General features: G+C 33.8%; 1 protein-coding gene across 1 annotated transcript in view; it reads left to right on the top strand.

Moving 5' to 3' along the window:
• Positions 1-9,403: 9,403 nt before the first annotated feature.
• Positions 9,404-26,083, top strand: part of KHDRBS2 (KH RNA binding domain containing, signal transduction associated 2) — a 943,011-nt gene continuing 926,331 nt past the window's right edge. The window contains exon 1 of the mRNA XM_074237285.1: positions 9,404-9,561. Within this exon, the coding sequence (XP_074093386.1) occupies positions 9,471-9,561 (91 nt within the window). The 5' untranslated portion in view covers positions 9,404-9,470. The remainder of the gene's footprint in view (positions 9,562-26,083) is intronic.

The raw sequence follows: 26,083 nt of genomic DNA, 5'->3' as shown, positions 1-26,083 counted from the left end.
TATGAAGAGACAGTCTTTTCATCTCTTTCTAAAGGAAATAAGGAACTCAAACATAAGGAAAAATAGAAAGGTGATCAAATATAAGGACTTGGACATTGTAAGGAGTGTGGAATTTACTAAAGTCTCAATTCAGGATATGACAAGAGGGCTTAGGAGATGGATGCATGCGTAATAGTGGGAAGAGGTGAATACTACTACTATTGCTATGGACACTACCTCAATCAAGGATGAAATATTGGGGGTAGGGAAACTCACCAATGTAGAATATTAATGGTTATCTCTGATGCAGAGAACAAAAGTGGTGAAACTCTTATCTCATATTTATTTGACTCTTTTATTATGTCATATTTGGCTCATTTTATTAAGACATATTGGCTCAATAAGCATATTCACTCTTTTACTAACCCTCTATACTATTCCTTCTTTATTTTTCCTTTTGTTTATATTATTTTTAAAGATTTATTTATTTTCATCCATATGCACACGTATGTTTTTAAGTTACAAAATTTCCTTATACCTTCCATTTCCATTCCTTCTTTCTTTTAGAATTTGATCATTCTATATTTGTCATATGTTCTCAAACAAAAGCAGTTATTATAATACATATATATATATATATATATATATATGGAGAGAGAGAGAGATATATTAAAAGTAGCTGAATGGTATTATGCTCACTAATAATTACATAGAGAAGTAGAATCTTTACCTAATGCCTGAGATTTTTCCAAGTGGGGAACTTGAGAGAACAAAATAGATGATGTATATATACAAATGTACATAGTTATACCTATACCTATGCATGTGTTTTTCTTTGTGTGTTATGTGCATATATCTATATTGTTCCCAAAGAAGGGAAAGTGTCAGTTTAACATTACTAATTCCTAGCCACAGAATGAACAAATAATGTTGGTAGGAAGAGGTGACTTTCTGATTAGAATTAGAAGTGTTTAATGAGGCATTGGTTTCTAGTAACTTAACTTCACAATATTCTTTCCAACAGGCAGTCTCATAGAAACCTTTCTTGTTTATGGGAGAACTGGTAATCAGTTATTAGATAGAAATTCATGCCTGTACAGAGAAACTGAGAAAGAGTGACTGAAACCACTAGATAGTGCAAATCAGAAAGAAGGAAAAACTAGTTCTTTTTAGATAAACACTTCAATTTCATAGCTAGATATGGAAGATTCTGGTTCCTTTAAAATTTCAATTATCTTATCTTTTTAATTTGTGACCCTTCTATCACTTGATGACACAAACTGTTTTTATTTTCATTTTGACTCCCAATAATGACTTTTAAATAATCATTAAACAATAACTTGTAATCATTAGAATTTATATCTATTTGCTCTATATATTCATGCGAAGGACCTCAGTGTTCAATTAGCCCACACCTTCATTTTGAACTTGAGAAAACTGAGATCTAGGGAACTGAATGAACTGTAATTAGATAGAAGAGGTGAGATTCGAACCAAATCCAAACACTATAGTCATTGTTCTTCTTTATGCAAAAGCACTTCCTCAATATGGTTTTATATTATGTATTAAATGTTACTACCAAGCAGATTCATATTTTATTGAGTCTATAAGGAATCACCAAAAATCATTGTTAATAATGTTACTGAGTTCTGTCAATTCTTCAAACAAGTGATTCACTGTTTTATTTTTATAGATAAAATCTTGTGATATACAATCTATCATATCCGTATTTGGGAACCAATAGCATTTGTTTACTGAAATTGAATCCAATAAACATATCCACACCGAATTCTATATTTTGACATGAAATTGTACTAATTTTATTCCCTTTTTCTATACAGTACAATTTCACATGCTTGAAGTTTTTGTTTCAGATAACTCAAATCAACAAATAGTTGCTGAGTATACCTTATGTCCCAGGAAACCCTGCTGTGCCCTGTTATCTACATTTTTAAAAATTTATGATATGATCAGTGATTTCAAAGTTCACTGAGTTTTGAAACTGTGCTTTCAACATATCTTGATATCATACATGATTTAATAGCTAAAGAAACAAAACATTAAAATTACTTGTATTATGATTTACATTTTTTAAATATTTAGCTTTTGACACCTATAACACAGTTGTTGTCTATATTTATTATCATGAGATAATATAAGTATTATGGATGTAGACATGGAAATATTAGCTTCTAAATTCCCAGAACAGCAAAAAATCTTGTCAACAATCATTGTTTTGGAGCATGGATATTTAGGAACTTTACTTTGAAAGATCTTTGGTTTATTTCATTCTGACTATATTTGAATGAGGGGTGATTTTAGATATTGATTCTTAAGGATGTCAGTTGGACAATATGAAGTTTACTGCATCTATATTTTTTATGTTCAGTTTGTGAATATTCATCTTTTGTAGTCCACATTAGCACACCAAAAATGATGGCATCAATCAACATAGTTATTGATTTGATAATGTATATGTATCAGTTGTTTTTGGCTGCCATTTCTGATTTTCTGCTATGACAGTCAATAAGTTAGACATACAGTGGAAAGTCTAATGTCCATTGAATAATTAATTTTTGAAAGGATGAAAATCATAGATTTTCATATGTGGAAGGGATATCAGAATCTCTTTAGTCCAATACTCTTGTTTTCTGTAAGAGTAAATTGAAACTAAGAGAAGTTAAATGATTTGCACAAGATGATGCAGATTGGTTGGTTGGTTGTTGTCCTTTGTTTTTGAAGAGGACCAAAATAACCTCAAAGTTAGAGTTAAATTCTACTATGTTCAAGTGGGACTGATCAGAACAATAAAGAGCACAGAATGTTACACTATGAGTCAGGCATAAATAAGTCATCCAAGCATTGGTGTTTATTCTCTAGATTTTTACCTCTCACATTTCCTTTGAGATATTCCAATTCTGCTTTGCACATAGAGCACAGCACCTCTCTGATAAGAACATGCCAAATTGGATGGTCCTGTGCCAATGTCTCCCATAAGCAAATCCAAAGTTCTTAGGAAAGATCTCATACTATTATTTTTTGACCACTCTATAAACACTTGTCCTATGTGTATTCTATTAAAAATAGCCTTTTTAAAGTGTACATTTGACATTCAAACAGCATGTCCAGTCCACCAGAGTTGTGCTCACTGTTTTAAACCTTGAATGCTTGACAGTTTAGTTTGAGAAAGGATCTCTGGTATCTTATTCTGACAAGTGATCTTCAGAATCTATGTAAGACAATTTAAATCAAAGAAATTTAATTTCCTGATATGGCATTGCTACAGCGCCCCAGTTTCATAGGCATACAAGAATGAGTTCAGTTCAATGGCTCTGTATAGTTTGTTAGTCAATCTAACACTTCTTTTCTCCTATACATTCCTTTGGAGACTCCAAAACACTGAGCTAGCTTTGGCAATGTGTGTGTTAAACTCATTCTTAATATGCACCGACCTGGAAAGCATACTGCCAAGGTAAGTGAACTTATCAACAATATTCAAAACTTCTCCATTTGTCCTACTGGTGTGGTAAAAGACGATGTTGGTGTTAATTGTTAGACCAAAATTAGCACAAACAATAAACAATGAATTCATACTTTGCTGCATCTCAGCATCAAAGGTGACACTGAGTGTGTGATTTTCTGCAAATAAACAAAGTCCTGTACCAGCACTCCCTCCACTTTAATCTTAGTTTGCTGCCTTTTCAAATTGAACAATTTAATGTCAATGTGGTAGCTGATCTTAATTCCATGTTCTTACCCACTGAAGGCATTTGACAACATGACTGCAAACATCATGCTAAAAAAGCATGGGAGCACACACCTTGCTTTGAACCATTGGTGAAACATTGGAAAGTGAGGCTATCATCCATTATCCAGAATGCAGGTAAGCATACAATTGTGAAATTGATGTACAATAATGATGAACTTCTCCAGGCAATCAAGTTTTGACATAATTTTTTCCCTTAAGCACTTGTAACAGCATCAAAGATTTTGATCAGTTCTGCTAATGCTGTATACTTACCTTTGTTCTCTTCCTGACATTTGTGCTGGATTTGTTGGGCAGTAAACACCATATTAATTGCTCCACAGGACCTCTCTGAAGTCACACTTGCTCTCAGATAGATAACCTTACAGGGAAAAATTTCTTTTAAGAAATCTGGAAAGAAATTTGCCAGTAGTAACTAAGAGAGAGAGAGAGAGAGAGAGAGAGAAAGAGAGAGAGAGAGAGAGAGAGAGAGAGAGAGAGAGAGAGAGAGAAACTCCTTGTGATTGCCATAGGGCCAGCTATTCTTTTTTCCTTTACTTTTATAGAAATGAATGATAGAGTTATACATAACTCCTGGGGGATGTCTACTGTAATTGTAGAAGAAAAGCATGATTAAATATAAAAAGACATGGGAATGAAGTATTTGAATGTTTACAATGAACAAAATAATGCATAAAGTGCTAAACAGATAAATACAAAGTAAAATAGCATTTGAATCTAGATATCATATAAAAAGTGAGGCAACCCTATCAAATATTTCTATAACTAATGTTGTGCTATGCCATATAGTCACTGAGATACTGAATTTAAAATTTGGAATGAGATTTTTACTTATCTAGTACATTATATTATAATTTAATAACAATCTATTGATCACCATAATTTGGGGGAAAATCTATACTTTCCATTCATTAGATTGCTCTGAGATTATTTAATAAACAGCTGCATATTATATAAGTGATGCTCTATGTAGGCTTAATACATGTAGCATGTAATGATTTTAGTACATTTCCTAAAAACAGTTTATTAGCGAAGGAGCATGCAGAAATAGTGATGAAAAAGTTTATTTTTTATTCAGTTACATTATACCTGGTAAAAAGCTATTTGATTTGAATAAATTTTTCTGAAGCACATTAACCCTAAAGGGCTACATGGATACTTCAAAAGTGCCATTAGTGTTTCAGAAAATAAATCTGAAAAGAGTTATTGCTTCAGTTCTCCTCATTAGCTTACAAATTATCAGTCTGACTCAGCTCTGATGTTATACAATCTGAGGATCTCAATCAGAATAATAGAAGATTCAAATAAAATAAAATAATGGATTTGTTTTTATAGAAAATTTGACTATTAAATTGTTGTCATTTTAATAACCAGTTTTAATGAATTTCTTATTCCCCTTTAAATTTTAAATGAGAGATACATGATAAATTTTATTGGAAGACCTGTGTTCCATTCCTATCTTTGCATTTTAATAGAAATGGTACCTAGAGTAAATCGCTTAATATGTCTGATTTTTGGTTTATTAATTTGTAAAAGTATGTGTTTTTAGCAAAAGTCTTATGATACCTCTCAACTCTACTGTTTTCTTTAAAATAATGTAAGCAATAGTAATATTAATTTATTATGTTTAATGTATTAATACAATTCATATCTTAGATATGTTTATGCATAAAGGTAAATCATTGCCCTATAAGAAAAAAATTCCATTTTGTCTTTTTTTTACACATTTAATCATAACAATAATTTAAGATTCTATTATGAGATCCTTTTTCCTGTTAGACATATGGTATCTGACTACTGGGAATTGTTGTTTTTTAAATAGGTGTATTAATGCCTTTTATACAACATTTCTTGTCAATATGAATACCTTCCTTCCTTTCTTAATGTGCCCTCCCTTGTTATAAAAAAGGAAAGTTCTGCATAAAAGTTCTTCATAAAAAATTGAGGAAGTTCTGCATATTAAATACTATGTAAAATATTCTACACATATTGCCTTCCATCTGCACATTGAAATAATTTATTTTTATTCTTTATGATTATACAACATTGGCATTTGTTTTTTTACTTCTATTTTAATTTTTGTGGTCATGTTAATATTATGTTCTTGGTTCTGTTTGTTTCACTCTGCTTCAGTTCATATGACTTCTCATGTTTCATTCAATTTTTAATGGTAAGCTGGCAAATACAAAGCATTTGATTAACTACTATTTTTGCTAGTTATTGGGGGGTAGAACAAAAAAGCAAAAGTGGTCCTTGCTCTCTAGGGACTCCCAAACTAATGAAAGCAAATAACATAAAAACAACTACATACAAATGAGTTTTATATAAAAATAAGCTAGAAATGATCATAGATGGAGAACATTGGGATTAAGAAAAACTAGAAAAATCTTTATGAAGGAGTTAGGGTTTGATTTAAGACTTGAAGTACAGTAGGAAAGCCAGGAAGTAGAGATCAGAAGGGAGTAGAATTCCAAGCTTAGGGGTTTTGAGAGTTAAAAGTTTGAAGGCAAGCAAAGAGGCCTATGGAATTCCATGAAAGAATGCTTGGAGGAGAGCAATTCATAAAAATAATAGAAATATAGGAGGAATATGAATTATAGAAAAAGGATTTAAAAGCTTAACAGAGGAGTTTTTAATTCAGTCCTAGAGTGAACAACCAAGCCACTGGGATTTATTTAATGGGAAAAGGGGGACAGCATGGTTTGATATATAAGATATATAAGGCCTTTTAACAATAAAAAAAATAGGTGATACTATGCTGACATGTGAAAATGACATGGGTATGACTTTGGGTTTCATATTTCAATTTAATGAAATGTTAGACACAAATTGTGTTTTTGTATGGATTGGAGGATCAGTGTAATTAAATTCATGGAAATTCATTAGCAGATGGTTAGTAGAAATGTGATGCTTTTGACCACAGAAATTCCTAAAGAATATCTACTAATGAACATAAAGATTGCAATCTGCATTATTCAAGGGAAGACACACTATTGAAATCATGATTCTTAAAGTATTATATTATGCCAATACCTAGACAACTACCTTTTTGTATCTTCTTAAATGTACACTTAGTCATGAAAAGAAGATTGTGAATGTACAGTATAATTGTAAGATCTAATATTAGAATAAAAATATCTGCATCATTTTCATTCATGAAATTGGGTTTGTACATACTTATCTGATAAATATGAGTCATTATTCTCTTGGTAGATCATGCAGTAAAATGTGAAAGCATTCATTCTACAATAAGAATAGTCAATTTATAATTCAAATTTATAATTCCCTATTCTGTTTTTCACCTTCCTTTCTTTATCTACTGCAAGAATTGCCAGCAATAGTCTTTCAAATAGAAATTGCTCGATTTGTAATTTGCAGCAAGGTCAGGACCATGGACAGAAAACAGTCTTAGGACTAAAGTCTATTCAAGTTGCTCTTGTATGCTTAGTCTATGAAGAAAGTATTTCCGTGTATTCACTTTTAAATGGCAATAGTATATAGAAGAAAGTAAAAGATGCAAGGAGATAACCACAGATTAAAGAAAATGCATTTAGAAATGAAGGAGGAGTGAGGATATGGTATAGAGAGCTGAGAGTCAGAGGATCTGGTTTCATGGAAGAGCACTGGAGGAAGGAGTAATGAGTTCTAGATTTGAATCCTCTGCTTGTCATTTTTTAGATGTTTGGCTTGATGTCTATCCTTGAAGCTCTCTGAGGCTTAATTTACAGATTCAAATCTGTTAATCCATAAGACTCACAAATTTACCCAGTTACCCAATTAAATAAATAATAATTTTAATTCCTTCTACTTCTGTTTCTTCTGTAAAAAATGCAGCAAATATGAGGATGGAAATAGCATAAATTAGAAGATATTCTAGCAGTTTGAATATTATAAAATAAAATGTTTTAATTGATATAGAGAGAATAGATATTTAGGTAAGCTCTTATTTGTTATTGTACATGGCAAAAAAAAGAGATATGAAATCTAAAAGAAATAAAATATTACAAATAATAGTCATTTTAAAAAAATGAATTAAGTTCTTAAACACACACACATATATAATTATTAACAAGATAGCATAAAAGTGAAATAATAACCAACATTTATCTAGCATTTTAAATTTTATTTAACTATCTCAATAGATCTTCACAATTGTCCTGAGAAGCAATTTTTATTATTTCCCCATTTTACAAGCAAGGATATGGATTCAGGAAGGACATGTGACTTTTGGGAAGGATGGAAGGAAGGGAGGAAGTAAACGAGAGAAGGAAGGAAGAAATGAAAGTGTAAGAGAACATTTTTGAGTGGAAAGTCACATCAATGAAATAGGTTATTTAATAATAATTTAAATGGACAGAATAATTTTGCATGAGGGTTCACAATATTGTTTGGGTTATTGAGTAATTGGATCTCTTGGAACCTTGTGAGTCACTATTCCAGCTATAGAGATGATATGTGAATTTTAAAGCCTTTTAACTCTGGAGTTAGCATGATAGTAATTGGAATAACATTGGTCTATGTCCAAATGCTATGGACCCTTAGAAGAAGGGAAAGGCAAACATAAGAACTACCTCTTTCTATGTCTTACTTGAATTCCTTCCTGAACTGTTTAGCCACGTCCTTGAATTTAGTTTCCAGATAAATGAAATTTGGCAGGAAAGGAAAAAAAGAAAATAAAGGAAACTAAACCCTATTCTATTTGTTATATCCTAGAGGACTGTGATACATTAATATCCTTAAGGCACAGGCGGTTTTTTTTCTTCAGTGAAGTTTCTATGATATATAAATAATGCGTTTTTCAAGGCATAGCTCTTATCGGTATGTGTGTTTGTGTGTGTCTGTGTGTATATTGGGGAGTGGGGTGGATGTGTTTTAATTATTTTACAAATTCGGAAAGCATTTACTATAGAACAGTGCTCTTAGAGGAAGTCGAATCATCCTTTGAAAGACTTTCTATAGCGATAGTGCCTTCTCCATCCAGACCTTATCTACTTTTCATCACTAAATCTTTGTTTTTTCTCTTTCCAGATTCGGGTCCTTGCATCTTAATACGGATTGGAGTGAAATCCTTCTCTCTGTCACCACCGGTCCAGGTAGAAAGTACCCAGAGATCTCCTAACAGAAATCTCCAGGCTCACTAGGCAGGGCAGGTCTTGGTCTCTAGAAGGCTGCTTTTGCTCTGCACTGCTGGACTCCCTCCCCCGCCAGCAGCCGCTCTGGTCTGCCCGTCAGGCGGTCAGACCCAGCTATCAGTCCAATCGCGGCACCAGAACCTTCTTTGGGTTCTCCGCCTCCCCGAGCTCAGTGGCCAATGAACAGTCCGAAGAGGTGGGGTGGGGGGCCCCCATCCTCCCGCCTCTCTAGTTAAGGCCGCTGTTATTAGACTGAGCTCTGAAAGAGAACGAGGGGAGAGCTGGAGGGGTCTGTGCCTGCGCGGGGCAACGGCGGCGGCGGGAGAAGGTAGTGCACAGCCAGCCTGACAGCTGCATGGGCCAGTGAGAGCCCCCGGGCCAGCTCCGCGCCAGAGGCCAGGCGGCGGCGGCGGTGGTATTAGCGGCGGCGGCGGTGGTGGAGGAGGAGGAGGAGGAGGAGGAGGCGGTGGAGCGGGAGGACGGCGAGGAGGAGGAAGGGGTGAAGGAGGAGGGGAGAGGCGTCAGGCGCCACTGCCATTCGAGCAGCGCCTTTCTAGCTTTTGCGCGCTGACCGCCGCGCCGGAGTGCCCGCTATGGAACAGGAGAAATATCTCCCTGAGCTCATGGCAGAGAAAGATAGCTTGGATCCATCCTTCGTGCACGCAACGCGCCTCCTGGCCGAAGGTAGGTAAGACTCCGGTCTGGCGCGTGATGGGCAGGCATAGACCGGCTGGCCGGCTCGTGCCTGCTGGTGTGTGTGTGTGTTAGGCAAGTGAAGTTGGGGAAGGAGACCTATCCCCTCCTGGTCACCCGGACTTACCTAGCGTGCTAGGCAGAGAAGAGTCGGGGCTTGGGAGCATGCAGATGTTTCCCCGCCCTCCTCTTCTGCCTTCTGCGTTTTCATTTCAAATTGGGGCTCAACCCAAGAGAGAAAAGCTACCGAGACTGTGACCTGTCAGGATAATGGGTAAGGAGAATTCTAATAAGGGTTCAAGGATTGTCAGTGAAAAGAACCGAAAGTGGAAGGCGGTCTGCAGAAATCAAGGCACTTGGGGAGTGAGGGGAGCTAGATGGATGAGCAGTTGGGAAATCATTTATGTTCCCGGGAGGATTCCACCCCTGATCTTTAACGAAACTCGTCGCCACAGACCAGCGTTTCCGCAGCATTTTGGAAGCGATCTGATGCCCTTTAAGCCAATCAGACAGTCTTTACCATACCCGATCTAAGTCATGTTACTAAGTAAGCCAGATGAGACCACCCGTATTTACATGTCGGGAAGCATAAGCTGGGATGCTGGCAAATCTATTTCAAGGGTGATGATTACGCGCTGGGCAAAGATGTACCCAGACTCACTTTCGCCAATTGTACAGCTGTTTTACAAAGTATGCGTTTTCTTTTGTTAACCTATAATGTGAAAGTCAGTACATTCCGAGGGATGGATGAGGAGTGTTCCTTAAGGGAGGTTCTTGTGAATTGTTAAGCCTAAAGAAATGGAGAGATTTAGGTTCAGATAATTATTTTCAGACAAAACTTAAAAGAAAAATAAAGCAACTTGGACTGGGAGGATCAATATATATTTAAACAATTACAATTTTTGGGGGGGAAGATGTTAATCAATGATTAATTTCCTCATTGTCAAATTAGCCAGAACACCGTTACGTAGCTTGGACTGCTGTGGACTAGTGTACATTAAAATAAGTGAAAAGTTATTATTTATGAAAATTTAGGAAAATGCACTGGTTTTGTTTGTATGTATAGTTTCCTATATGTTCTACTATTTCTTACAGAATTAAGCCAGGTTTTCCAATGCATTTCTTTTTATATTATAAATATATAGGTGAAAGTTTGATTAATGCTTGTATTTTAAAAAGTAAAAAAAAAATTTCCATTTTTTTACACTTTGACAATATAAGAAAATGACTGAAGAAATCTTTGCAACAGTTTGTATGAACAAGTATTTTGTTTGAAGAAATTAATCTGTGAGAAGAATTTGAGAGAGAGGGTAGACTGTATTCATGGTTTCCACAATCCTGGATATTGAATGAAAGACTGAATAAATAAAAGTTGAAAAGACAGTTATTTTTCTCATTTTTATCTCTCCTATTAAAAAAAGTCAGGAACAAATAAGAAAAAAAGTGTACTCAAGAATATAAGAAAGTATCATTAGAGAAATTTAGCTTTTTTAAGACAGTAAACAAATTAAGTGATGAGAAACTCACAAACATATCCCTTAATTTATGTCCAGTTGAAAGTAGAATTGATTTAGTTGTCCATTATTTTCATTTATTGTTATTATTTTCTTTAATTTTTATAGAGTGTTATCTGATCCTCTAAGAGTTCTCTTTGGAAAATCTTAGAGCTTTATCTTTAATAATCAATTCAAATAAAAAATACAATTTTAGTTTTTCAATTTGTAAGACATGCACATTAAAACTAAATGACAGTTCTACTCTTCCTGGTAAGATAATCAAAATACTTAGTGAACTTTATTAGGAATCTTTTGTCTATTGAGGATATATATCCTGTTTTGCCAGGTAATTTAACCTTCTTCCAGCAGGGGGAGGCATCCACTGCTTCTCTAAGGGAGTGGGGAGGGGGGGGGGTGAGCATTGGGAGAAAAATACCAAAAGAAAGAAACAAAAGAGTGAGCTCCAATTCAAATTCTTATTGTAGAGGAAATGGGTGGCATATATGGTTTCTTCTGCTTTTCTCAACTTTGGTCAATATATGTTATACACATGTTTGTATGCATATATAAACATATATACATATATATATAAGTTATGTAAAATGAATGAATATTATTATGGTAAACTCTGAATTTGCCTAGGGACAAATAGAGATGATTATTAAAAAGGACCAAGGTGAGCTATTTTTTAAATCTATAGGGAATGTTAATATAAACTTCACACTATATACCTCAAATTATCCTACACAACAGTTTCTGTCAAACTTTCTGGGGATCATTTCAATCTCCAATTCAATTAAGAGTCTTAATTCATGAATGTGACAAAGAGGCTAGTAAAAGTAGGAAAAGAAAACACTGACAAAGATTTTAAATGAGAAACAAAGTTTCAGTGTTTACTTCAGTGCCTTGATTGCCGACATGTAACAGGGATAGCAATAAAAATGATACAAAAGATTTGTTTCTCAAAAATATTTTTTTTCTAGATCCAGATCCTAAGTGATGGGGGAAATGGTTGCTTAAAGTCTGTAATGGAAACTAACTGGCATTTTCTCTTCATTGTTTCATATGATTTATAATTTTATGTTGCCAAGCTATTGTCAAGTAATAACAATTCTTAGTTATTAGATTTAAGCTAGTCCATGGAGTTAAAATTGGTATGAATATTTTTCCTTGTATTACTTGTGGATTCTGACACCAGAGAAAACTCTCAGGAAACTCTTGGAGGGATCAAAGCATTTCATAAATTTAATCAGTATCTAGCAGTAATTTTTATATAGCTTATTTTGAAAATTTTAATATTTCATTATTGACTTTCATTAGAGAAATGATGACTTACAGTATACTTATTTATCTAAAATATTTGTTGTTGTTGTATGTGAGTTGCTTATCCATTGCTTTAGAAGATAATTTTGAGAGGATAGCACAATATCAAGAAAGAATCTTTCTAGTTGCCCCTCCAAAATGCTGACTTTGCTTGTTAAGATTCTTAAGTTTCCCTGTCTGGAATTCTATATAGTTATAGAATAACAGTCCTGGATGAAAAAAAGAAAGAAATGTACAAATTGCTATAAGAATATTAAAATAGAATAGGTAGCTATTATCTGAGAGAGATAGATCTTGAAGAATGTATGTGATTTTAATAGATGAGGATGTGTGTGGAGACACATTACTCTAGACATAAAAAATTTCGTGAACAGGTATATATAAAGAAGAGAAAGTCTTACCCCTGATGCATAGGAAATGGTTAAGTTTGCTGAATATAAGTTAAATGTGAAAAGGCAGATTATAATCATATTGCAAGACTTTTTGTATGACAGGAATTGCAGTCAGAAGTTTATTTGATAGGCAAGGAGCAACCATTGAAAGTTTTATCAGTAGTGTGATAATCAGATTAGAATATAAGAATATTAATCTATATTGTGTAAGGTAGATTAGAGAGACATAAATGAGAGCCTAATGAACATTTAAAGGATTGTAATCAAATGCAAAGATTGCTATTATCAAAATTAGGGAAGGGTTATATGTGACAAACTCTTAATAACAAACACTCAAGAAATATTTAATTTATCACAATTGGTTTATTATTATATATCCATTATAATTGGTAGTATCAAATCTACAAGTACAAATCTTAACCAAAATATCAGATTTCATTGGCCAAAATACTTATATAAGATTTATTTATTTAAATGTTTATCAGATATCATAGCATACCAACAATTAACTCAATGTAATGAATTCATTATACATATGTAGATATACATATATAATATATATATATACATGATGAAGTTCATATTCCCCCTGCCTTCCAATTTCCCCCAAAATACCTATGAAGTATTGATTAAATGCAAAAATTATTTTCAGTGTATGGATATATAAAGTTTTATATTGAGTGTGTGTATATATATATATATACACACATATGTTTGTATGTATATACATACTTATGTGTGTATGTTTATGATAGTGCAGGGATATTGTTAGACTAACTCTCCAAAGTTAAGGATAAAGTGATTTTTTTTCCATTTTGACTGAGGGTATATTTCAATAGAATAAAAGCTTGTTCAAAGCAGGGTCTATTTTGTTTTGATCTTTGACTCTCCACATTCAGCACATTACATTACATTACATTTAATTACAGTCAATGTTTGTTGAAAGGAGCTGAAATGAATTGTGTATATTATTGCCTTAACTCCACTAAATAAGAACAGTCATTATTTGGCAATTTGGCAATAACTTGCCAAAGCAAACCATCCATACCTGTCTATATTATGCAATTCTTATCCATGAATTCTCAAAAGTTCACCATAGGGGGTCAACTTGAAATTCTGGAAGCCTTCCCCAATTTTTACCAATATCATAAGGGTTTAAGTGGAGCATTCTCAGTGAGGAATTCCATCAGGAATAGACAGATGTCAATATTAGAAGTGTACCAAAGTTTAGTTATTAGAAAATCAGATTTAGAGTTAAACAGATCTCTCTTCAGATTCCACATCTGACACTAACCATTTGTGCAATCAAAGATAAGTCTCATATCTTCTTAAAGCCTCAGATAATTCTCTGAGACTGTAAATCAAAGAAGTCCTTTACAAACAAAATTGCAGATACTTGTATGCTTGTACATAAATAACAGCATGATACCTTAATACAAATGATTTCTCTCTTATAGAATTTACTTCCTTTTTACCTTTATCTCTTGGAATCCCTGACTTCCTTCATGATACACCCTGGTGCCTTATCCATGTATATACAATATGTCTTCATTGGAAGTAAATTCCTTGGTGAAAAGAATATGTTATTTCAGTCTTAGTTTTAATAGCTTCTATCAAGTATGTGGTATTTAATGGCTACCACATGGTTATCAAAATTTGTTGAAGATGGGAGTTTGGCATACCAAATGAGTGGTAAAAATGTTGAGCTCTAAAGGGACAACAAATTCACTCATGACATACTATAATAGAATTAATGTTGAATATGAAAGTGGGAGATAATTTTGATTCTTATATAAGTGAAGTAATCAGCGACAGTGCCTGGGCTCTGGAGGTAAGGATAATATTCATCATTTATAAAGGGACAATGATTATTTTGATAAGAAAAAATATAGAGGAGGAGCTATATTTCAAAGTGACAAACATTGATTCATATATTAGACTGTCTTGAAAAGTTTCAGTTATTTTTTAATGTGGAAAATAAGATTGAAAGTTGCACTCTAGCAAGCACAATAAAGACCTAATGATGATAGCATTCTGTATTAACTTTTGGAAGATATGTGAGACTTAAATAAGTTACCAGTCCTGTCCTCATTGAATTTATGGTCCTACATAGGAAAAAAGATATACATTTATTCATATACATATAAAAACAACTTGGATGGCATTAAAAGTATATTAGAGGAAGCAGCTAGGTGACACAGTGAATAGAACACCAACCCTGGAGTCAGAAACACCTGAATTCAAAGCTAATCTCAGACACTTAATAATTACCTAGTTGTGTGAACTTGGGTAAGTCACTTAAACCCATTGCCTTGCAAAAAAGCAAAAAAAAAAAGATTTTACACACACAAAAGCATATTGTAGAAAGACAGAAAATTTCATGTAAAAGATGAGAAGGAAGGTTATTAATAAGAGACCATGAGGGAATGGTTTGTTGAGGGGACATTTGAATCTATATGGTGCATTGGAAAGTTTGCCCTGAAATTTATCCCTGACTATGATATTTACTAACTATATGATCTTGGGCGAGATATTTAGTATTCTTAAGATTCATTTTCCTTATCTCTAAAATGCAGAATTGGAGTAGATGCTAAGTCCTTTTCCAGCATTAAAATCCTTATCCTATAAATGCATCAGAATCTAAAAGAAAAAGACAGGGAATGAAGAAAAAACGTTCAAAGGGCAGGGAAGCAAAGGAAGAGGTTATGAAAGCACAGGATAAGTTTGGGAGTAATCATTTTTTTTTGATTATAGAATGAACAGAGACATGTAAACAGCAAAAAAGATTTTGAAAGAGAGGCAATGGATAATGGCAAATTAAATATTGAATGGCATGACATGGTGAGAGGTAGTCGATGGGAGTGGAGGGGATTGAGGGGAGTTGAGGGAAGTTGAGGAAGTATGCATTGTTTGACCTAAGTCTTCTCAGGAAAGTTAATAATGCTTTTTATGTTAGAGAATAGAGAATGGAGAGGTTCAAGAGGAATGAATTTGTTTCAGCTCTTCAGAATCTGATAGCAAGTTGGTTATTCTACATTGGAAATTTAGATAAATGGATTGAAGACAAAATAAAGATGAAGAGTATGCTCAGTGTAAATTATTAGGAACAGTTATATAATTGAAGGTCTTGATTCAAAGAAGTATAGCTTTAAAATTGGAAGGGGAAGGTGAACATCATCTAATTCAAATACTTGATTTTTCACATAGGGAAAATGAGATCAAGGAAAGTTCCTAAGGTAACAAGAAAGAATAAAAAATTGAGGTTATGAATCTTGATCATCAGACTATAAATCCAACTTTTTTCTGCTACATTGCTCAATAGCTTATTGGAATGTTGAATTTCATAGCTCAGGGTCTTAGAACAAATGAAATTCTGAAAGATAGTGAGTTATAAGGTGTCTTATGAAAAATGTCACAGTCCCTGCCCTCAAGAAAACTACAATCTAGGCAGTCTGGAAATAGATAATATACTTCTGTGTAAGGTAGAAATTATTGCTAGATGTTCTAAGAAAATACCTGGAAAATATGGCAACTAGGACTTCACTTTGATATGTAGGAGTTTTAATACTGAAAACAGTGGGGTAACAGTGAAAGAATATAAGAAAGAGGTGTTGAGATTAATAGAGTTATATTTTAGATGAAGTGGAATATGCTAAATCAAGGACAGCCAATGTCCAATAGAACAATTTCAAAACTTTTAAGAAGTTTGTAGAATAGAAAAAATATTTGAAAAATGCATTCCAAAGTTAGTATTTTTTTGTGAAATCAGTGTGGTCAATAATGGGGAGTTTGGGGAAATTAATATTAACTTCATTGGAAGTGGGAAGAGATAAAGGTCATATTGAGAGTAATCTATTTTCTGGATCAATGTTAATTCAAAGGCAAGAGTAGAAATTTACAGTAAATTCATCTTAATTTTAATAATAGGTGCTCTTCCATTATCTTATAGAATCTCTAGACACTGAATTAGTAGTAGAAGTCTGATTGCTTTCAAGGAAGAAAGCTGTATAATGCAATTAAATTTTTTTAAGAAGCATTTAATGAGTGTTTTTACTGTGTTCATTTTCTAAGAGATAGACATATAAAGAGAACAATGAAATAGTTACCAATATCAAGGACTTCACCTTCTATAAAGTGGACACCGAGTTTAGTAACCCCAGTAGATATAGAGAGGGAGGAACAGTAAATTCAAAGATAACTTTGAAATTGTGAATAACTCATGTTTTTAAGTGGGAATTATATGTACATTTAAGTATATTGCCAGAGAAACATCATTTGAATAGGAGAAAAAACAATTATATCACAATAGAAGTCAAAAGAAGATATTATATTCTTCAAAAAAGTGAGTATATATTTGCTAATGTCAAAAATAAAGGAGAATTAAATAAAAATGAGAACAGGAAAAAGGGCAGTGAATTTATCAAGACAAAAATACAGATTCTTATAAAAAATATTTGTATAATAAGGGTAACTTTGAATGTTTATTTTCTTTTTGGAATTCACTTCCAAGTCCAATAGGACCAGATTTTTACCTCTTTGATAGTTCCTTTTTGGCTAGTGCTACATTGAAGAACTTGAAGAGTACAGTTTCAGCATAGTGATAATATTGGAATCTATTATACAAAGGGGTCAAAATATGAGTTGGAAAATATGAAATGGATTCAACAACCAAAGACAGCTCCAGGAGTTTTGCTGTGAAAGGAAGAAGAGATATAGATTTAAGAAAGGGAAATTTCATATTTAATTACTGTCCATAATAATGAGGAAGATCTTTGTCCATAGGGAACAGGGAAGAGATAACGGCTAATGAACATGGAAGCAATGGAGACAAGAAAAACAGAAGGGGATGAGAAAAGGATAAGTTCCAGTTAGGTGAAACAGGGAATTGACTTGAGAATACTAATAGTAGAGGAATTGGTCTTGGAAAGGAGAAATGCTATTTCATTTTAAAGATTTGAGCAACATTAGAGAAAATAAGAGACTATGCAGTGAATTTTGATGGGTGAAGTAAGAAAGAAACTATAATTTATCACAGAGATTTCTATTTTTTCAGTAAAATGAGAGATGAAACTATCAGCTAATAAAATGAGGTAGCTAATAAGAAATGAGGTAGCAAATAGTTCAGGGAGCTGGAGAAAGAAGCTTTGGAACAGCTATTGTGAGACGTATAATTCTCAATCAAGAGAGAATAGGCAGTTTGCCTACGCTATTGAGGGTCCAGTTGAGAACAGTTAACATCAATTCTAGTTAACCCAGTTGTCATGGTTATGGATTTCCCTAGCAACATTTAACAGAGCTAGAATAGTTGGGGTAAACCTTGTTTTGGAATTTGGAATGGTGCAAGACAAGGGGAAGGACATTTTAGAGTAGAAGTTAGTGTTTAGGTGAATGTGTTAACTAATGGATTAAAACTGTAAAGAGAGATGAATGAGGCAAAAGTTAATGTTTTTTTGGAAGAAGGGGGAATGTAGGAAGGAAAGGAAATTATAATGATGATAAATTTCATGGCAATAGACAGTAAACTCTGACCATGCAGTTGGGTGGGTGAAGTAGTTGTAAGTCAATGGAGTTGTTGAACTTGGAGATGAATTTTCTAAGAGGATATCAAAGTGTGTAGTTAAGTACAGATAGAAAGAATGCCTCTAAGTATAGGAGTTTATAAAATGGAGCATTTTGAAGATCAAGATTATGACACTAGCATAGCAATGTGGATTTCACCAGTGACCATTCATGGAGTGGGGCATATGGAGTCAAGCTATGTCATGGGAATATATGAACTGGAGGGGATTTCTGTAGGATTATCAAAGGTTCGATAAAATCCGCATGTTGGATGGCAGTTTTTGTGGAAGATCAGAAGATTGTGATTAAAAATAATTGTGATCTAAGGATTTAAATGGAAAATGTTATATGAATAAAATGAGGATAATGGATTTAATGAAATAGTCAGATAGCAATAAGATAAATGAAGGACAAGGTGCTGAGTGATAGTTACACAGGTGCAGTCTGGAATTCAAAATTAAGAGTAAGAAGCACAATTAATCTTTGTCTTCGCCTGTTGTATTTGTGGGCAGTAAAAAATGACTCTCTGGTTCTGGAGTAGGTAAAAGACAGGTGAAATTGAGACCTAGAATTTTTTTTGTATTTTCCTCTTAGAAGCTTGCATTTTCTCAGACTGCAATGTCAGGCAGGACTCTCCTTCAGAATGGTTGCTGGTGAACTATCTAGGGGCAGAACAGTACTTAGATTTATATCCTGGTGATTACAATATTGTTTGTATCATTTCAAGGACTCATCCTTAGTACTAAACTTACCACAGGAATTGATCATTCATTGGTGAAGCAAGCAAATATCTTCTGCAAGTTACCAAATTTAAATAGTTTAATAAAATCAAGAAATATTTCATTTCATTAGAGATAAACTATGGAATTCTTTATTATGAACATATAGATCTTCAACAAAAGAATTCCAATAAATGAAGAAAAATGATTTGCATAAGAAACAATTTCTGGGTTGTTTCTGTTTTTTTTTTCTTCTTAAAGAAATGCTAGTTTCTTTAAGCAAATGTAAAGAAATACATGGAAAGGCAAATGCTAATTAACTTTAGTTCTATATGAATATAGGGTTTCCTGGTGTTTATTTGACAAATCAATAACAAATTTACTCAGGGTCTCCTTTTGCACTTTTTTTTGTTTCAATGGCCTAATAACCCCATATAGCAGAATAATGTTTGCCTCAGATGAAAATTAGCATCTGTGTTTACTTTAAAACCATTCTGACCCCTTAATTGTCCATAGTGGACCATGTGGCTTCATCGTTATTTTTGTGTATTTCAAAGAAAAAGAAGCTTTTCAGAGGGAGAATTAATATAAAAATAGAACAAAAATAGATGCATAGTTGATGATCAGCTCATTGACACTTGTACTGCATCTGCATCTGAAGAATAACCTATCTTTATCTAAAGAGCTACATTGATTGTCAGTACTGTCACAATACAGAGCTTTGACAAGTTGCTTCTGAAGTTGCCTGAGGGTATAAGTAACTGGTGACTTTGCATTTATCCCTAAAGTGCAAGTGTCAAACCATCATTCTACTTGTAGGTGAATATGTACCAATAATGTCAACACTAATAAGGGGAAAGAAGATTTCACAATCATCTAGGGATGGCTCATTGTATCAGTGCTACAAATCTGAAAAGACGATTGTCTTGGGAGATTATATATATATATATATATATATATATATATATATAATGTATATTATATATATTATATATATATATATACATATACATTAAGTCTGAGCTTCATTTGAAAATTAATGCATCATAAGGGATTTGGATACATAGTTTTCATGGCCTTTTAATTTCCTCTTTTTTGGATTTGTTACACAAGAAAGTAGATACTTTGATGCCTATGAGTTCTTTAAATTCATCAGGAAGTAGAATTTCTGGAGAAAAGATTATAATATTCTTGAACATTAAGGACATCTACTAGGGCCCTTAGAGATGCAAAGTTGGATGAAGGCATAAACTAAATCAACCTGTGGTCAACTGTTGCCTCTAGTTTATATTAAATAGGTAACTAAGGATATGATTCTTTACCTTTAGATTTCTTTTTTATTTCACTAAGGATATAAACTTGAGATGAATGACTAATTTGTGTCTGTGGAAGCAATTTCTATGCTGAATTCCTCAAATGAATAAAATCACATATTTGATTACTATAGCTTCCTTCTTCTCTGCCATATAATGGAGGAAAGACTGAAAAAAAAATCTGGATGAAGAGGAGTGTCCAAGAGGATTTTTCCATCTTGTGATATTTTCAATCTTTCATTTAGTTATTTATTTCTCCTACTAGAAAGTATGTGTCTTCAATTATGTGTATTTTGGAAATTTATTAAAGAAAGTAGATGCAGCATTTTATTCATCTTATTCCAGTTACAAGTAAAAATGAGTAAGTTATATGAGGTAAAATTTATTTAATGTAATAAATCTTAAGGTTTCAATGAAAGTTATAATGCCTGAACAAAGACAATGGTGATACTTCCACAAAAACAATAAATAAACATTTTTGAGTCACGAATCACAGATAAAAATGAGCCATAATCTAAAAATTAAATTTATAGGAGTAAGTTAATTCATTTCCTCATTTTGAAGTCTTTAATATGTTCAAGACAGTGTTTTAAATGTTAGAAGTTCAAAAACAAAAATGAAATAATCTTTGACCTCAAGTAACTACCCATTTTAATAGAATTAATTAGATTTACTTCTATTGGGAATTAAGGGAAAAAGATTATGATTGTGAAAAATCTGAACTGTCACATAATTCAACTATTATCTGTTATAGAAAAATCTAATTGGTATAGCTAGTCCTTTTCTGTTTCTTGATCTGTTTCCATTTCCTCAACTGCCTGTGAACATCTTTGCCTGGAAGTCCTACTGATTGCTCAGCATTTGCAAAGAAGAATTTCTTAATTTTTTCCCCTCCATTTCCTTTAGAAATTAGAAATTGCCCTAAAACCATAGAAGTTTCTAAAATTCTTCTAGTCTCCTAGGATAATCTTGGAATCATCCTTTTTTGTTTACATTTTCATTACGGTCTTCATACTCAATCGATTGTCAATCTTGTTTATCCTATTTCTACATCTCAATCATCCATCCTCTTCTCAACTCAAACCATAATGATATTAGGATATGGTCTTCTGTTTTCTCACCTGGATTATTGTAGTCACCTCTTAATTATACTCTATTTGTTTAGTCTTTCTTTTCTTTAATTCCCTGTTCATCTCAAATTCATTGTTCCCAAAGAAGACATGTGACTATATCACTCTTTCCTCTAGTTATACTGAGGTTGCACATTACAGTCTGATTACACATTAGTACATCCAATGTGCATTGCACTTAAGCTGATTTTGCATAGTTTGCCTGAAATTCCTTCCTCCCTCACCTCTGTCTCATGTAATCCTAACTCTCTTCAGGTCTCAATTATCTCTTTTTTTATTTTGAATTTTTTACAATTTTCCCCACAATCTTGCTTCCCTCTCCTCCAGCCCCCACAGAAAGCAGTCTGTTAGTCTTTACATTGTTTCCATGGTATATATTGATCTAAGTTGAATGTAATGAGAGAGAAATCGTATCCTTAAGGAAGAAAAATATTGTGCCTGATTGTTGCATTAATGGAATGAGCAAGTTCAGCAAGGTTGGCTAGGGTGCACAATGTTCCTCTGCTTCTGTTCATCTTACTCAGCATCAGTCCATGCATATCTTTCCAGGCTTCCCTGAATTCCTATCCCTCCTAGCTTCTAATAGAACATTAGTGTTCCATCACATATAAATGTGTGTATGTGTGTGTGTGTGTATACATGTGTATGCGTGTGTGTATATATATATCACATTGTGTTAAGCCATTCCCCAATTGAAAGAAATTTACTTAATTTCCAATTATTTGGAAATGGAGCTGCTATGAATATTTTTGCATGTAATTTTTTAAACATTACTAAATTATTCTTGTTTAAGAGTAAATATTGGGGTGGCTAGGTGGTGCAGTGGATAGAGCACTGGCCCTGGAGCTAGTTACCTGAGTTCAAATCTGGCTTCAGACACTTAATAATTGTCTAGCTGTGTGGTCTTGGGCAAGCCACTTAACCCCATTGCCTTGCAGAAAAACCTAAAAAAAAGAAAAAAAGAGTAAATATAATACCCCTCACCCAAAAATATAGACTTTCATGAGAAATAAAGTAAAGGAAAGAGAAAAAAAAATGTATTTCAGTCTGTATTCTGATACCATCAGCTCTGTCTTGAGTGGATCACATTCTTTGTGATAAGTCCATCATAAAAGTTACTTCTATATTTTTCCACTGTTACTTTTGCTGTTTGTAATTCCCTCCATCCATTCCTCCCCACTACCATATATTATATTTTCTCTCTCCTTTCACTCTGTCCCTCTTCTAAAATGTGCTGTAGGGTTGCTGAGTGGCTCAGTGGACTGATCACCAGCCCTGGGACCAAGAGGCCCTGAGCCCACATACCACCCCTGTGGCCCAGCAACTACCCAACCCCGTGGTCCTGGACAGGTCACCCAAGCCCAGCCCCTTGCAAGAAGTAAAAAAGAAAATGAGTTATATCTGACTATTCTCTCCTATGATCTACCCCCTCCTCTATCACCTGCATTCCCCCCTTCCTCCTTTCTTCCCCCCTTCTCTCATTTTTACTCTTCAGTTCTATACTCTATTGAGTGTGTATGCTGTTTCCTCTCTGAGACATTTCTGATGATAGTGAAGGTTCCCTCATTCCCCCTCGCCTTCCCCCTTCCATAGCATTGCAAAACTTATTGTAAAAACATATCTTTTATATGAAACATCTTAGCCTATTCCACCTCTCCTTTCTCTTACTCCTAGTACATTTCCCTTTTAGCCATTGACTCCATTTTTACAATATATTGTATTATATTAATTATATCATATTATATTATTACATTATATTATATAATTTTAAATTATATTATCATATATCATATCATATTATATTATATTACATTGTATTATATTACATTATATTATATTATATTACATTACATTATATTATATTATATTCCAAGCCCTATGAGCCCTTAATGTAGTTGCTGTTAAGTTCTGTGTGATCCTGACTGCAGCTCCATGATATTTGAATTGTGTCCTACTGGAAGCTTGTAATATTTTCTCTTTGACTTGGGAGTTCTGGAACTTGGCTATAATATTCCTGGGCGGTTGATTTTTTTTTTATCTCTTTCTTGGGGAAATTGGTGGATTCTCTCAATTACTGTTTTGCCATCTGCTTCTAGGATATCAGGGCAATTTTCTTGTAGGATTTCTTTAAAAATGAGGTCAAAGCTCTTTTCCTGATCATGACTTTCAGGTATCCCAATAATTTTTAAATTATCTTTCCTGAATTTCTTTTCCAGGTCAGATTTTTTTTCAATGAGGTGTTTCACATTTTCTTATAGTTTTTCATTCTTTTGCTGTTGAAACATTGTGTCATGACTTTTCATAAAGTCATCAGCTTCCTTCAGCTCCATTCTATATTTGAAGGATTTGTTTTCCTCTGAGAACTTTCTTATCTCCTTTTCCATCTGACCAATTCTGCTTTTTTAAAGTATTCTTCTCCTCAGTAACTTTTTGAACTGTTTCATCCATTTGACCTATGCTTGTTTTTAACATGTTATTTTCTTCAGCAATTTTTTTGGATCTCCTTGACTAAGCTGCTGACTTCCTTTTCATGTTTTTCCTGCATCTCTCTCATTTCCTTTCCCAATTTTTCTTCTATATCTCTTATTTGATTTTCAAAATCTTGTTTTGAACTCTTCCACAGCCTGAGCCCAACTTCCACTTATCTTGGAGTCATTAGATGCAGGAGCTTGTACTTCCTCATCTTCAGATTGAGTATTTTGATCCTTCTTGGGAACATAGACAAAGAAATGGTGTTCCTCTTTTTTCTCTGTTTACTCATTTCTACAGTTTGTGCCTGGTTTTTGGGTGCTTCCTGAACTTTTGAGTATTATTGGGCCAACTGCTTTTGGGGGGATTTTTGACACCCTACTGGAACCTGTATTCCTCCAAGGTCTTATATTCTCTTGCCTGTGCTTTGATATGTAGATGACCACAGGCATTCCCCTCTGTCCTGGAGCTGTGAGGAGGATCCCTGTTATTTTAGTATGGAAAGCCAAACTGCAACCTGGATCTGAGTGTGGGCAAACAGCAGAGTCCTGCCCCAGGGAGAGCAGAGATATTTCTGCAGTCTCCCCTGACTCCCTTACCATCTCTGGTCTGTGCTCTGGAAGTGCAGGCTGGTTTCCCCAGATTCCAGCTTCAGGTTCTCACCACAGGGTTGCTCTGAGGCCAGTGCTCCTCACTCCACATGCATTCTGGTGCAACAGAGTTCTCTCACCTCCACATCAAGCTGTTCCCAGTAATCCCTGGACTGGGCTGGGCTGGGCTGCACTGAGCTGCAGCCAAGGCTTTTTTCTAACCCCTGGTCCTAGTGAAACACACCTTTCTGTGGAACTTCTAAGTTATCTTACCCAGTCTTTCTGTGGGTTCACACTCAGTCTTTCTGTGGGCTCTGCCCCTCTAAATTTTGCCTAGAGTCATAATTTGATGGCTTTTGGAGTTTTAGGGGGGCTCAATTATCTCTTAAAAGAAGACTTTTATTACCATGTTTTTAGTGCCTCCTCCATTAAAGTCAGTTTTTTACTTGCTTTATGTATATTCTATATTTTCATATCCAAAAGTATATCTTCTTGACAGACTATAAGTTTCTTGAAAACATGCACTGTCTCTCCTTTGTATCTTCATCCCTAGGGCATAAACCAGTGTTTGATGGTGCTTAAAGCATTAACACAAAGAAAAAACAAAATAAATTATATATGTGTATATATATATATATATATATATATATATATATATATATATATCACTTTCTTATAAGAAACTTAAAACTAATGTTCTTTTCATTCCTGGTGTTTTTCCTAGTGTATTTTTAGTCCTCTTTTTTAATAGAAAACATTAGTTTTATTATTTTGCTACTGACCAAGTAAATCACTTGCTGTTTGGTCCTCTAGACTAAGGTCTATGATCTTCATAAACCACCCCTTGACTCCACTGTAGTAACTCTGGTGAAACCTGTGGACTTGGAATGGTTTTCAAAGCATAAAATACATATTACATGAAGGAAACTAATTATAATGGAATAAAGATATAATTTTACCATCAAATTAATGGTAATCCATTTCATTATCTAAGGACCCCAGATACACTTCCACAACCCAGAATGCTGTTCCCCCTTCAACTCTTATGATCTTTAGAAACTGACTTTGGAATACTAAGAACATTGAATTCAGAATTGAGATTTTGATTGTTTGTTAATATATGGAGCTCTCCGATTTATAAAACCCTTTCTAGACATTATCCTTGTAGTCCTTGCAGATTGTCCAAGTCTCTGGACACACGTTAATTGCATTTCTCTGTATTGTTGATCCTTTCCTTCAAGTCATCTAATGTCAAGAGAAAATATAACCAGGAATCTCTACCACTTTCAACTCCAACTTTTAAATATTCACTCTGTACTAATTAAATATTTGCAAGACAATTATGAATAGATTCAAAGAATGACTCTTAAGAACCAAAGTGATTTTTATTACAATAATTAACCCATTGTTGAACTTTGAGATACAGATAAATGATAAGATATTTCCGATATCTAAATTCCTTCAGTCTTCTGCTGGCAGATTTGACTATGACTGAAGAGGTGGTATTGTATGTCCAGGCACT

This window comes from Macrotis lagotis, chromosome 5 (genome assembly GCF_037893015.1).
Source record: "Macrotis lagotis isolate mMagLag1 chromosome 5, bilby.v1.9.chrom.fasta, whole genome shotgun sequence".
Taxonomy (NCBI): Eukaryota; Metazoa; Chordata; class Mammalia; order Peramelemorphia; family Peramelidae; genus Macrotis; species Macrotis lagotis.
The sequence above is the reverse complement of the archived record's forward strand: the minus strand, read 5'-3'. Positions and strand labels throughout refer to the sequence as shown.